Here is a 14632-nt window from a genome sequence, read left to right as displayed (position 1 = left end):
ATTAGTTCTTCTTGGCAGGTACATACCTTCTGGCCCTTCACAGACCCAGGGCTTGAGAACTGAACAACTGGACACAGCAAGGCCTGGATTGGCAGGGGGCCCAATGCCCAGACAGCCTCCGGGAGTAAGCAGCACCCCAACCAACCTAATGGGGAACCACTAGTCAGCTGGCAGCAGCATGAAGCCTTACCTAGGTCCATAGACTCAGTTCTGCCCTGTCCCCATCCTGCAGAGACCCTTCCCACTCTCACCTGCTCCTGTGTTTAATCCACCCTCCCACAAAGTCTTAAACCCAGCTAACCCCACAGCAGGAATAGACAGTCTGGCCTTCATAAAGCAGCAAATAAATACCTGAGGAAAAGTCTGCAGATTCCCACAAGTCGGATCTTTTTCCTGCCTGTTTCATCCACAATAGCATTTTTTTCCCCCTAATCAGATAGTATCGTATTCCCACTGCAGAGCTCTGCCCCAGAGGTGAAAGCTCACTGCCAGGGCAGCTGGCACTGCTAGCCAGGGAAGGCCTCAGGAGCCTGTCCCTGGAGGGAGGGGACACAGTAGGGACCTCAACCCCCTGGCAGACAGACAGGGCTACAGCCCATGCCTCCCTGGTGTGGGCTGCAGCCAGCAAGTGGGCCTGCTGATGGGGGATGCAGCACTGAGGTGTGGGCTTCCCATGGAGAAAGCAGGGATAGGGCCTGCTGCATGAGGGCAGTCAAGACACCTCTGGTCTCTCAAAGTGTCCCTATAGCTGCTGCTCCCCACCCTAGAGGTTGGGCAGGAGAGTTGGGGCAGGTGATCTGTGTCTGAGACCTATTAGTACGGGCTGACTTGGAGAGCCAGGGCTGCTCACAGGATGGGAGTGGAGTCAAGAGCAGCACAAAAGGGTGCAGCTAAAGTCAGAAGGCTGCAGGGCACACCTTGCAGGGCTGTCTGCCTTGGGCTTCCTCAGCTGCCCCTCTGGCTCAGCCCTCACTCACCAGGGTGCACTGGGATCTGTGGGCTGAGCCATACTTGTCCACTTCCCATCACCATCAAGGTCATTCAGCCCAGTCCAGCTGTGTCTCTGCACCATGGTTGCAACCCAGGCCTGAAAGAAGCAAGTACTTCACTGAGAGATCATTCCTCTGGCTTGCGGTAGAGTTTAGGCAGGCAGCCCAAGGGAGCCACAGGGTAATTAGGCAGGGAGAGGGGCATCCAGAGAAGCCTAGACTGACTGCACTCTCTGGGGCACGGTGCTGGGCCCACTGGGGGAATGCTTCTATTGCTTCCTCAGTGCCCTGGAGATCATGGCCCAGCCCATGCATCCCGCTCCACATTCGCCAAGCACACAAAACAGATGGTGAAGGCCCAGGGAGACACTATCCACAGAGGAGTGGAGGCAGAGGTGCTTCTTCATGGCAACCCCACCACCTCCTTGCTGGGTTTGCATGCATGAACAGGAGTATGAGGTGAGGCATCTTCTCAGAGGGTGCTGGGTAAGTGGTAGACACATACCCTCTATATCAAGAAACTCTCTCTATCACCATTCCCACATACAGTGACTGGGAAGGGAAGGGAAAGGAATGGGGTCATCCGTCCCTCCAGGGATTGGGTTGCCACAAGAGTCCCTTACCCTGGGGAGGGCTGTGCCCCCTCTGCCTGCTGGGCTGCTTGAGGCCTCCTCTTACCCCTTCACTCCAGCTCATATACAGCTCATTGGGGGAGGCTGCCAGGACAGGGGGCCTGTTCCCTCTTGGCAGTTCATGGAGTTCATGCTCACTTCCTTGGACATTATTAAGGGAGTTGAGGATGTGGGGAAATGGCAGGCCACACACAGGGAGAAACTGCCAGCAGGAGGCACACAGCAGCCCACATCCAGAGGGGTTCACATGGTGCAGAGCCCAGCAGGGAGTTAAGTAGCCAAGCACAGGGCCAGGGATCTCCACAGAAAGTTAAAGTGTTGTGAAAGGCTCCTCCCTCAACACAGATTTAACTGGCTTCATCCTGCCCTGGCAGCAAGGCTACAAGAAGCAGCAGCTGCCCTGCAAGGCCAGTCTCCCTGCTCAGCACCTGGGAGTACATGCACAGAGAGACTCCTGTGGGTTTCCACTGGGTGACTATCCATAAGCAGAGCATGATGCCAGACAGACAGAGACAGCAGGGAGAAGCCGTTTCTGCATCAGGAAGACACCTGGGCTCTCTCAGTGACTCTGCTCAGGGAGGAGCCCAGGTCACTCCTCATCTGCCTAGCCTCCACACCTTTTCCTCCTGGCTGTTGAGGGTCAGCAGTCCCAGACCTTTTCCAAAGGAGCGGCAGGCTCTTTCGGCTTCTTCCCACGTCTTGGTGTCTTTTTCCTCCATAAAGTAGCAGTGTCCATCCCAGTACCACCAGCCGGCATGCCCAGGGCACCGGGAGCTCACTAGCCCTGGGGAGCAAACAGGCAGCAGTTGCCCATCGTTGGAATGCAGTTTCAGCCAAAACCTATTGTGCCCACCCCTACCTCAGTAAGACCATGGTGCTGCTCTTGACTCCCCTCCCATACCCGTTCCCACACTGAGCTGTCTCAGCTCTCTGGTCCCTTCTTCCCAGGATCTCTAAGAGCTGGCAGGCAGGAGCCAGTTGGAGGCTCCAGCCTGCACTTGTGTATGGCAGACAAGTATTATCATCTGTAGGTTCAGGGACGGCCTAAGACATGGAGCACCTATCGAAGCCATGCAGTCAGGAACGGACCTCTGTGCCCCAGCTCTGACACCAAGCATCTGCCCCCAACAAACACTGCCTCCCATAAAGCCGAGGACTAGTCCAAGGAATAAAGACACTGCCATAGGCAGGTAGTGCATCACTTTCTAGTGCAGCCACTGCTGTGGAACATTTCTTTCCCCACACTGAGGCCCCACACATCCTCCGCAGCTGTCCTCACTCGGCAACAGTGTTGGGGGTAAGAGTGCTGAGTCTGCCATTCCTGGCCTGGACATGTGGTCTCACTGGTGCTCTGAACAAGCTGGCCTATTGCTTCCTGCTTGCTGTGACTCAGGAGTCCAGCACAGGAATTAATGTAGTTTCCATCTCTTTTCTTCCAAGGTGAAAGTCCTGTGCACATGACAGGATGCCTCCCAGCACACCCATGTGTACACACACACACACACACACACACACACACTGCACTCCCTGCCCCTCTGTCCCCATGACAGCTCTAATCCTGGGAGTGGGAAGCCTCTTTACCATGGAGACAGGAAGGCCCAATCCTGCGGACACAGCTCAGACCCTCTTCACATCGGCCACTTAGTGGACTACAGGGATGGGAGCCAGGACAAAGCAGGCAGCGTTTTTTGCAGTTCACTCCATGATAGCCAGGAGAGCAGGCTGCAAACACAAGCACAGTGACAGGGCCAATCCTACTCCCTCTCATCAGTAGGAGTTTGGTCAACAAATTCCACTAGAACAGGATCAGGCCCCCTACCTCTAAAATGAGCCTAAGCCAAGCCCTGGAGAAGCTGTGTGGGGGTCCCCCTGCCCCTCCCCCATGGGAAGAAGAGATGGTTTCATGTCTGGCTTTGCAGGCTCACAGGAGCCCACAGGGTCATTGCCCCACCCAGGGGGAACACCCAAAGGCAGCAGCACCCCCAAAGGGAGACCAAACACCCTGGCACTACCTGCCTCATAAAGAGGGGCCACTACCTGACTTCACGTAGAGGACAGCCCCTGAGCCAGGGCTGTCCACCAGCACCGACCCCCTCACAGTGTAGTGGGCTCCTTTTAGCTGCAGCACCCCAGAGCAGTTCTCTCTTTGTAGAAAGCAGGAATCCTTAGCTGCTGCCAGTGAATGGTGTCTCTGCCATGCAAAACCCTTGAAGGAAATGAACAGCTTCTCCTGAAAGGCCAGCAGCTTCACATCTAGAGAGAGAGGGTTTCTCGATGAGATTCCTATGAGCTTGAGTCTCTCAACCCCTGGCCCCCACCTACACTCACCTCAGTGAGATGGTGGGTTTCCCATGGCAGTCAGGGTTCCCACACCTCCAAACTCACCAGTGCTGGTTGCAGAGCTCTGGCTGCCAGTGGGATGAGTCAGCCTCCTATCAAGGCCCCAGCTCTGAGTGTCAGGTATCTGCATGCACCAGTACTACAGCCCCACATGGTAAGGCAACAGCAAGAAAGCTGAAGCAACATCACAGGGAGAAGCAAGGAGATGCAGGTGCACCAGGAGTGAAATTTCTCAGTTCCATGGGAGCCCAGCCCTGGTCTATGGCCCCTAAACCGGTGAGATTTAGGAGTAGAGGTACCAGAATAGATGCACAGATTTGCAGGAGGCCTGGGCTCAGCTTCAGGCCCTGTTTCTGTGCCAGGAATGATATGTCCTCCCCATGACACCCTGGTAATTCCAGTGACTCTAAAGGACATACTCCTGGGGACTTGAGGCTATCTGAGAATTAGTTCAAGTGCCCTTGTACTTCATGGCCAAATGTGGAGGCACATCCAGGCTCTGCAGTAGAACCCAAGCACAAGCCTCTCCCCCCACCCCCTCCTTCCTGGGGAACAGGAAGCTCAGGGCATTAGTGCAGCATGCTCGCTCCCTGGACCCACAAATACCCAGGTGCCTCACGAGAACATGGAGGTTCCTGTGGTGGCAAAGGTGCTACCTTCAGCTCGTTGACAAGACCAGAGAGACTGTGGGGGGCAGTTTATCCGAGAGCCTCCATCTCCACCTCCAGAGGGAGTTGCACATATCTGGAAGATGCAGGAAAGGCAGCTGGTCCATACCCTACACTGTCGATGCTTTCCCTAGGACTAGTGATGAAACAGGGCTTCCCTGGGTCCCTTGATGAAAGGGCTGGGGGCAAAGAGACAGGAAGAAACCTTGGCCTCTGCTATTGGCATCTTGGGACTCCCTCCTTTCCTGCATGCCAGTCATGCTTCAAATGGCCTTGCAAGTGGTCCCTGACAACATGGCCTGCCCAGGTGGTTTCCCCAAGTGCTGCCAGCTCTTTCCCATAATGTTCCCACACAAAGGCTCTAACGCTGCTCCAGCACCAAACCCCAGAAAACAGGGCCTCAGATGCCCCAAGACCTGAATCTGCTTCAGAAATAGTCCCAAGCACCACTGACCTAATCTCAAGGATTTAGCTTGGGTCTCCTCACCACATCTGGGGACTGCTTGATCTCCAGAACTTCCGCGGCCAGATACCTCCTGCAGATGGGCTCTATTTCATACTGACTGCCCTTGTGATCCAGAGACACACAGGCTCCATCCTTGTACACCCAGCCAGTAAAAGAAGGGCATTTCAGAGACATGTACACTGCCAAAAAAAGTGAGTTTCATGTCACCCTCATGGTCAGAGGGGCAGTTGCAGCACTGCGGTCACGTGGGAGGGAAGGGCACTACGGTTGCAACCCGTGTAACTCACCACTAAGAGACATGTCCCTGCAGAATGATACATGCCCCAAGACACGAGCAGTGTGTCACCATCATAAGGCTCAGCCCACCATTACTGTGGCTCATAAGGTGTCTTCTAGAGCACCGGCCACCCTGGAGTGTAGTGGGTGAATTTGGCCCCTTGTGCTCTTACAATATCTTAAAAGGCCTTGTGCTCAATGATAATGTTGGTGGACTGGCCAGCAACAAGCTGTGGTAGATGCTGGATATGCCCTGCAGCACTAGAAGGCCCCCATTTGAAGTGTTTTTGGGCTGAAATCCCATAGACTTGGGACCTGAGCTCCTTTTTGACAAGGGCCAGAGCAGGCTGAAGGGGACTTCCTCTGATCGACAATCAGAGCCTGGATCTGTACCTGTGAGGCAGGTTTCTTTGGTCCCCCAGGATGCTGAGGAAGGAGAATCACACAGCCTTTATGCAAAGCAGCCTGGCTCCGCACACCCTGCTCCAGCATGAGCTGGAGTGGGGTGGGGGAGAGGCATGGCAAAACCCAGGAATTTGCATGCACTTTGCAACATTGCTGAAGAAAGCAGCATTGCAGCCTTTACCTCTGCCCTCTAGCGGGACCAAGGCTACCGTGCTCCCTACCACACTGCACCAGCTGAATGAGCTAGCCTTTGCTGCTTGGGCAATACCATGAGTCCCCGCTATCTCCTTCTGCCCCTCACTGCTCACCTGCCACCTGCATGCTCGGATCCCAGCTGTAGTACAACATGCCATCACAGGCACCAGTAAGAGGGTTGAAGCTGACCCCAGGGTCACACACAGGGCACACAGACTGGCAGTCCTGCCCTGAATAGCCTGGGGCACACCCTGCCACAGGAAACATACACACCATAAAGCCCCTTGCTACAGAGGAGCCCACTCAGCCCCCCCCAGTTCTGGTGACTGCCTATCTGGCCCTGCAGCACCACTCCACACACTGGCTGCACCAGTGAGGTGCTCCAGGGCTGGGGGAAGCACTGTACCCCAGGAGACCAACCACCCCAGCCTACGGGGGCAGGAGACTGGCTGGGAGCTTAGATCTCTGCAAGGCCAAGAAAGACCTCTCCTGACATACCCCTTACTTCTGTCCCTGCCCTCAGGGTGCAAGGAGGAAGGAGTTCCTCACCCACCCCCAGCCAGGGAAAGGCATACAGCATAGCTCATAATTCAGCACCTGCTTTGATGTGCACAGCAGCTGTTGGGTCCATGGTCAGATCCTCCAGGCTGGCAAACCGCGTGCCAAGGGAGAGGTAGTGAGTCCCTGCCATGCTGACCACAGCATTGCAGCCCCTGCCCAGGGCAGTGCACTGCTCCTTAGCTGTCTGAAGAGAGGTGAAGCTCGTGTCCGTGGACAAGCTTCCATGCCAGGATTTCCCAGGGAATGCCACATACAGCCCTGTAGACACAGAGGAGTCCAAAGGGGAGTTACTCACACATCTTGCCTGGAATGGAGACACTCAGAAGAGGGGATGCCCACATGCCTGGGATGGTAAATGCCACCCATTGACTGCCAGCCTTCTTTGCACCTGACACACCCGTGCTCACTGCTCAGCACTCAAAGGAACAGAACTAATGGCAGAAGCATGCATTGCGTTATCATCCCTCAAGCTGCCGCTTGTCTGGTGCCAAGAATGCACTGTGTGATGGCCCTGCAGCCTGCTGTCCACACAGCCATGAGAACATCCACCACAGCTGGGCATTCAGGCCCCTTTCCAGAGGCCAATAGAGTCTTACTGTTCTTCTGTAGGGTCTGGCACACCCAGTGATGTCGTCTCTGGCATGGTTCGCTCCTCAGAAAGCCAGATGGCAGCAGGAGGACACAGTCTGCTTCATTAGCAGCTTTGGAGGACCGGATCAAGCTGAAACCCAAGGGAACAGGGTGAGGCATTGGTGAGGATTCCAGTGGCGGGGGTGGTTGATGCCCATACCCCCCATTCCTGCAATAGCAGGATCACTGCCAAGGCCAGGGGACTGCCCCACACAGGGCTCAGCACAGGTAAAAAGCAAATGAAGGTGGTCTCTAAGAAGTGCCTCCATCACTGCCCCAGATCTGGTCATACAATGGCTTGCACCTAGGGACTGAGTATGGCCTCCTGCCTCACCTGCCCTCTTCAGGGTTGGAGTGCTGAGGTCAGTCCCCATGGGCTCTCATGCTTCCAGTCTGTGCATATCCACATGCCCAGTTATGCTGCTACAGCCTCAGCTCTCCTGAGCCAGGAGTCAGTGCCCCCATCCCCAGTGGGGAGAACAAGAGGTGGCTGGGAGCTCCTTACCTCTGCAAAGCCTTACTAGCAGGCGTTCCATCAGCCCACTGATGCAGAGAGCCCCCACGCAAACCAGTCCAGATGCTCCAAGTCAGCTGCTCCTGCCACCAGCTCTAGGAATTAGCACAAGGCAGTTAATCTGTGTTTGACAGGGCTCTAGATACCAGTGGACAAGAACTAAAAATGCTTCAGCATCCACTTTTCCAGCATAATCACAGAATACAATCACACAGGGTAGCAGTGAAGGGGAGTGGGGTTAGCCCTCCCAGAGCTCCCTTGGGGATGGGTGTGGGGACACAAGGCTTCCCACGTCACAAAGGCCTTCACTGAGCAGGAGAATATCTGAGCCACAGCCCTAGAGCACCAGCACATCTACTTGATTAAGGGCATGGACATCTCCCATTGTTTGCTATAAGGAAAACCCTGAAGTGCAGAGTGGAGCCCTTCCGTGGCCCTTCAGCTGTTGTAGAGCCCTTGGTTAAGTCATCAGACCACCCAGCTGTAGCTGTAACCAGGCTACCCAGCTCTAGTTAACTGGCAAACAGCTAATTAGTTACTCAGAAACACAGACTCTAGCCTGGCCAGCCCTAGGGGGCAGTCGCTGGGCATCACGGACTCACCAAATCTTCCAGGCCATCAAGAGTGAGGAGGCTCCCACTTGGGAACCTCTGGCAGTAATTCAGAGCCTGATGCCATTCCAGGGCAGTGCCTGACACCACAAGAAAGCACTTATTTTTCCAGGCTTTCCAGTCCTGTGCTCTGGGACAATGCACGTCTAAGGGGGAACATAAGACAAAGCCACCAAGTCAAACCTGAGTGCTGTGCATTGCAACACCATTGTTCAGCCAGAACCACTCACTAGTGTGTGCAGACCACTGGCCACATGAACACTAAGAAAAGGCAGAGTCTGGCCCACCCAGCCCAAGGCTGGACATTTAATGCTAAACAGACCAAGAAGCCCAATCAAGGCTCCAGGGCAGATTTTCTTCCAGGTTCCACCTCCCTTACACTGCTCAGATGGCACAAAGGGTGTAGAAATCCCTGCCAAGAATACTGTGTACAAGTTCTGGGGAAGTGGGCATGTTGTGGGGCGTAGAGGGAGGGGAACGGGTGGGAACACATTGCATTCTGGGTCTCTCGGGAACTGTAGCCAACTGGTGGAAGCTACAGCAGATCTCAGGTTTCTTAATGGGCTCTCGGACTGGGGCAGGCAACCAGAAGTGGTCACTGCTGGCTACTCTTACCCCCATCTCTGCCCTACATCCTAAGGACCATTAGCAGGAGGGAAGCCACCCAGTGCTAAGGCTGCCCTAGGCTCAGGCAGAGCCAGTTGACTTCCATCTGGCTCTTCCTGGGACTCCAACAGCCCAGCAGGTGCTGAGCTCAATCCTGGCCCATCAGAGCCACCCCTGGGGCTGTTTCCCTCCCCCCACAGCTCAAGGGCTTGTTTACAGGTCACATACAGCCAGGGTCTAGCCAGGATACAAGGGCTTAGCCATATGGGAAGGGCAGGGTAGGTGGGAGCCAGGATGAGACCATCCAGTGGAGGTCTCCCTGCTGCTTACACTCTGCCTTGTCCCCAGCAACAGCATGCCTGGGCCCCTCCGAGTTACACACTGGGAACAGAGCCATCCATACGAAGTGCTGTGGCACTGTGAAGGGAAAGGCTGCAGGGGAGGGCAATGGGATGCGGGGCCTGTGTCACCTTCATCCAGGGCAAAGTGCAGGGCATGGGCAGAGCACTTCCGCAGGGAGAGCCCCATGATCCTGGTGCTCTGGAAGAAGCAGAAGCCAGAGTATAGGTTCTGGATGCGCTGGTCTGGCAGCAGGCGGAAGGAGCTCCTCTTGTGAAAGGAGCAGTCTGAGTTGCACCCGACAGACACCCCATCCAGCCCCACCTGCAGGAGAAACACACAGTCACTCCCACAGGCAGACTGGCCCTGCTGGGCAGAGCTTGGCAGCAGAGCAAAGAGCACCATCTCCAATACCTGGGAGAGGTCATCATTGTATTTGAGCTGCCTGGGAAGTTACTAGGAGGGGAGAGGCCTCATGAGGGCGGTGCTGGATCCACAAGGACAGCCTGCAAGCCTCTGCCCTGGGCTGCCCTTGACCCTGGGCTGAGGCAAGTCCTGCTGCCTGGAGCTGGACTACCAATGCAGTCCCCATTACCCCCAGGGCCAAGGTTTTCCTGCCTGTTAGCTGTGGAGGGATCTGTGGTTGCCAGCAGAGCCAGCCTTAGGGGTGGGCAGTGTGGGCGACTACCCAGGACACCATGGTCAGGGGGACACCACACAAACACAGACATACATGCCCTGCCCTGCCCTGCCCCATCGCTCATGCCAGACAGGACCTGTGGGGTGACTTTGGTGACAACTATCCCAGGGGCCAGGCACTGGGTTCACTCCCCCCACCCTGGCTGTACCCGGAACTGATTGAAGCCAGCTGACCAGCTGGAGCACCAGGTTAAAAAGTCCCTGGGCAGTGATGGTAGCGGGTGCTGCCAGGCAGCATGATAGGACAGGAGGAGGGTGCTCAGAGCTGGGTCAAGGGCAAGGTGGTGGTGCCCAGCGAGAAGGCAATGCAGCTGGGTGGCCCTGGCTTGCACACCAAGGGCTTCACCATCAGGAACCTGCTGGGGCTGGAGGCTAAGTTGTACCCCCTGCCACCCACCAGTCACTGTCACCACTGCCAAGGGTGAGAGTGAAGGTAGCGGCACCCTGCTGCTGGGACTGAGCTTCCTGTGCAGGCAGCCCTGCCAGCCCACCTGCCCTTCCTGCTGCCCTATACTGACCCCCTTCCAGCCCATGGCCCTGCCACCCAGCACCTTGCCAGCATCTCAGGTGAGCGGACATGCACTGCCCATAATGGCCTGTGGGGTCCCCTGTTACCTGCAGCCACTAGGGAACATGCGCTCCTCATGCATGCACACCCCCCCCCATATATCTCCACACCACCCACCCACCCCTCCTCCCACTCACATTCCCCCCCCTCACACAGTGCCAGTGACTGGGGCGGAGAGGGGAAGGGGGGGGTGGTACACCAAAATACAAGTTTGCCAAGGGCATCATTTTCCCTACGACTGGCTCTGGTCGCCAGGACCAGAATGAAGAGCTGCCTGGGACAGGCAAAGAATCATAGAAAAGAAGGGCTGGGAGGGACCTCAAGAAGTCACATCTAGTTCAGACCTTTGCTCATGGCAGGATCCATCCTGTCTATGCCATCCTAGACAAGTGCTTTCCTAAGCCAAACAGAAGGCTGGCACTTGTGACCCAGTCACTACCACATACCACCAATCTCTCCAGCCACTGTGGCCTGGATCTAAATTCTGTGGGCAGCAGGTTGCCAACCACAGCTCTAACCTGTTCTTAAAAGCTTCACCAAAGCTTCATCTAGAAATGAACTGATGACTTAGCTGTGAAAGTCCCTCCTCCCTGAAGTGCTTCTCCAGGATGTGACAGGATAAGGGGTGGGATATCAACCCCACTCACCAGCAAACATGAGGAGGGAGCTGCAATACTGCGGAGTCGGCCATTCAGCTGAAGGCCCCAGAGGGCATGTGTGGGGCAGTGCTCCAGGGCAGGTGCTATGTATAGCAGGTCACGTGCAAGGTTTGCACAGAGGATCGAGAGGCTTCCTGCAAGCCGAAGCACACCAGACCACACAAAGGCAGTGGCTATGGACATAAAGAAGGCAGCGGTGAGGCCCTGGCACAGGACAGGAACACGAGGCACTCTGTCCTGGTGGGCACAGAAATATGCCCTGTGGGCTGGCTCCTCCCAGACTCAGGGCTATGCTAGCATTGCAGAGGGAGTGCTGTTTCTTGGATGCAAAGCATGTGTCAGGTACTCATGGCAGGCACAAGTGAGGCTGGCCTGTCAGCTAAGACACTGGATTGTGGCTGAGAGGACAGGAATGAATTCCAGGCTCTGCCAGGCTCCCTCAGGACTGCTGGGCATGTGACTCTATTCCCGTCTGTCACAGGGCAATCCCTGACTTTCTCCTGGTGTCTATGAGCTCTCTGGATCAGGGCTTGCTGCACCCATGAGTCTGTGCCACATTCAGGCCCTGCTCACAGAAGGACCCTCCTGACATCAGTCATATGGGTGATAACATTTCTACAGGGAATGTGGGGCTATGCAGTAGTGCTGGAATAGACAGATGCAAGAGCCCATCAGCCATGTAGTGCCAGGTTGACCTCCATCAGTAAATCCTGGACTCTGAGTCCAGACAGCCCCCTGGGGACCCTCTGACTTACAGTGTATCCCTGAGGGGCACAAGCAGTGACTCACCCATATGGGAAAGGCAGGGCTGGTGTAAGCCATGGCTAAGACCATCCACTGAGCAAAAAAAGACCAAGCACAGAGCCCCCAAGAAGCATGTTTCTTGGTCCATGCTGCCAGAATACACCAGGGTAACTATAGCCCAGGCCATGCCTGATGCAGATCTTTGTGGAGTCTCTGCTCTGAGCTACAGCTGCAGCTTCCAGGACTTTGGAGGAAGCTGCACTAATGTGCTGAGGCCTTGCCAGCCATCTCTCTTCTCACCTGAGGTGTGGGCTGCTGGGATGAGCTCCAGGGCTCCAGAGGCCTCACCAGCCAACTGACTCCAGCTCACCACATTCCCAGGAAACTTCCACTTGTCCTTCAAAGCTGCCAACTGCTTTACAGAGAGCGTGGAGAGGGCTCTGTCCCACAGGTTCACCTCACTCAGATCTCCTTCGTACGGGTTGCTCCGTGTGAGGTCCCCTGCAAGATTTAATGTCACAGAACAGATCTCAGGGGCACAAAAGCCAACCAGTGGACAGAGGGCTGCCTCCAAGAGGGGAGGGGCTCCTGGGCATTCTGCCTTAGTCACAGGCCACTAGATACATGGGCTGCTCTGGGCAGTGCTCAGCCCCTGGGAACACGAGGCAGTTCTGACAGCAGCACTGATGAGACTGGACAGACATATCCAGGTTCCTCAGAGCCAGGGGAGGGATCACACTCTGAGAAATGGAAAAGAGGGAAATGGGGAAGGGAGCTTTGCCTCAAACTGCTCCACAGCTCTTGTACCAGGGCTGTGCATGCTTTTTTATCCAGCACCATTGGTACCTATCAGGGGCTGTCTGCATAGATTAATGTCTGTTCATTCACCACAATACTACACACACAGTAGCTGTACCCCCACAGCACAAACAACATTGCACACAGTCCTACACTAATCCCCACACACCAGGGCTGTAACCCCTTCAACACAAACACAATGTGGTTCAAACTCCAGCACAACACAACACTGCATACACTCCAGCATAATGCCCCACACACTCTCCCTCCAACAAACACAACACTAAATGTTATCATGTCTATAACCCTCATCTCAAGAAAAATGTAACAACACACACCCTCCAGCAGACTGCCCAACACACTGGGGCTGTATCCCTCACCCCAACACAAAACAGGCTGCCAAACATTGCCATCCCAAGGCCAAAATAGGGTGAAGAATCAGGCTTTTCAAAAATGCAACACACTTTCTAATGTTTTTTGGTGCAGAAAGAGGTGGCCTGGACCTGGTAGGATCATGATCAGGAGCAACTGGCAGTGTGCATGCCCTGACAGCTAAAGCTCTGCTGAACTGTACATACCTACATACAGATATCAGCTGCCATACAGCAATGATACTCATTTGGCACATAAGCCCCCAAGGCTCTCCGACTCACCTTCTCCCATGCTTTCCAGCCATCCAAGATTCAATGCCCCTCCCACAGAGATGCCCTTCTTCAGGAACCAGGCACTGTCTGCCAAGTCAGGGTCCCAGGGCTCTCCATCAATGAAGACCATGTAGGGGCTGGTGGAAGGGCTATTGGAGACAGAAATGGCAATGTGGTGCCATGCCCCATCCAGCACAAACCCGGTAGTGCCCCTGAGCATCACAGCCCTGAAGAGAAGGGCAAACAAAGAATAAGGAAGCAATTCACCACCACAGTCTAATACACCAAACCCCAACTGGCCACATTTTCCTGGTCCCAGCCTCTTACTAATGGCCCTGTAGCTCAGCTTCCTCAAGTCAGCACATAGTAACTCTGATACTCCCTGGCCATGCTTGTTGAAGGAGGAAATGTGCCCAGAAGTATCAGCATTGTCTTACTAGAAAGCCTATGGCCAGCAGAGCTAAGGGTAAGAGGAAAGGAATTCTTAGCTTTCCAAAGATCCCAGGCAAGAGAGGCAGCTCCATTATTAGTTAGAGAGAGTTACTTGCTTCAAGGGTGTCCAGAAAGACCTCTGCCCTGTGTGTGGCATGAGGTAGGACAATGTCGCAGTTTCTTTTCCAATGGCAGTTACATTAAAAATCATTTGTTGAAGCCAAACACTCTACAAATCAGAAGGCCCAGTCAGTTTGCATGCAAGAGGCCGCTCCAACCTGGAAAGCCTTGCAGCCTGAAGTGTCCCATCCTACAGCAGGCAATAGGCATACCCTGTACCTACCCACTGCCAATCAGGGAAGTGCTGGCTGGAGAGGAGGGAGTGTGCTCACCCTTTCAGCCAAACTTCTAGGCCTGCTGGAGACAGGAGGAAGAGCGCGAGCTCAGCTGGCCTTTGCCTCACTGCATAGCTGAGCAGACACATCTTGTTGAAGGCACTGAAGTTGCTTCGCATCCACAAACTGAGGGAAAAGCTGCTCAGGAAGTGTGGGATTGCATTCTTCAGCTGCACCATGCTCCTCAGAGCAGAGGTGTTGCCAGAGAGATGCATGGCAGAAGAGGCCTGATACTCTGGTGAGGGTACAAGGAGAGGAGTCATTAAACCAGCCCTGGCTTTCCTCATGCAGCAAAAGCCCAAAAGCTCTCCAGAGCACAGCACTCAGGTCCATCTATTCCAAGGCTCCCTCCTCCCCTCCCAGAAAAACTCAGGTATGGGCCCAAGCTCCAAACTAGACCTGGGCTGTTCAGATCTGGGGGTTGAATTTGGATGGAGCAGTCCTGGGCTGCTACCTCATAC

At 55.0% G+C, this 14632-nt stretch overlaps 2 protein-coding genes across 3 annotated transcripts in view; both read right to left on the bottom strand.

The window, feature by feature from the left end:
* Positions 1-4775, bottom strand: part of LOC132243312 (C-type mannose receptor 2-like) — a 50365-nt gene extending 45590 nt beyond the window's left edge. For both annotated transcript variants that reach the window (XM_059715440.1, XM_059715441.1), the window contains exons 1-5: positions 3659-4775; positions 3203-3343; positions 2239-2405; positions 978-1087; positions 27-145 (exon numbers count right to left, since the gene is read on the bottom strand). In XM_059715440.1, the coding sequence (XP_059571423.1) occupies positions 27-145; positions 978-1087; positions 2239-2340 (331 nt within the window). In that variant the 5' untranslated portion in view covers positions 2341-2405; positions 3203-3343; positions 3659-4775. The remainder of the gene's footprint in view (positions 1-26; positions 146-977; positions 1088-2238; positions 2406-3202; positions 3344-3658) is intronic.
* Positions 4776-5089: 314 nt separating this feature from the next.
* LOC102571264 (uncharacterized) lies at positions 5090-14350 on the bottom strand. The gene is made up of 10 exons (XM_059716003.1): positions 14169-14350; positions 13354-13571; positions 12203-12403; positions 11147-11292; positions 9364-9556; positions 8279-8433; positions 7668-7771; positions 7129-7253; positions 6569-6790; positions 5090-5274 (listed from the first exon to the last, which is right to left on the bottom strand). The coding sequence occupies exons 1-10, from the start codon at positions 14348-14350 to the stop codon at positions 5090-5092; spliced, it is 1731 nt and encodes a 576-aa protein (XP_059571986.1).
* Between the last annotated feature and the right edge of the window lie 282 nt (positions 14351-14632).

This window comes from Alligator mississippiensis, chromosome 12 (genome assembly GCF_030867095.1).
Source record: "Alligator mississippiensis isolate rAllMis1 chromosome 12, rAllMis1, whole genome shotgun sequence".
Lineage (NCBI taxonomy): Eukaryota > Metazoa > Chordata > Crocodylia > Alligatoridae > Alligator > Alligator mississippiensis.
The sequence above is the reverse complement of the archived record's forward strand: the minus strand, read 5'-3'. Positions and strand labels throughout refer to the sequence as shown.

Excerpts from the sequence above, each read along its gene's own strand:
- LOC102571264 (XM_059716003.1), bottom strand. The coding sequence starts at position 14,350 with ATGGTGCAGCTGAAGAATGCAATCCCACACTTCCTGAGCAGCTTTTCC. Across the intron at positions 8,434-9,363 it reads GCACTTTGCCCTGGATGAAG|ACGTGCATTGTCCCAGAGCA; the intron begins GTGACACAGGCC and ends GTTCCCCCTTAG. Across the intron at positions 7,254-7,667 it reads GCTAGTAAGGCTTTGCAGAG|CTTGATCCGGTCCTCCAAAG; the intron begins GTAAGGAGCTCC and ends CTTGGGTTTCAG.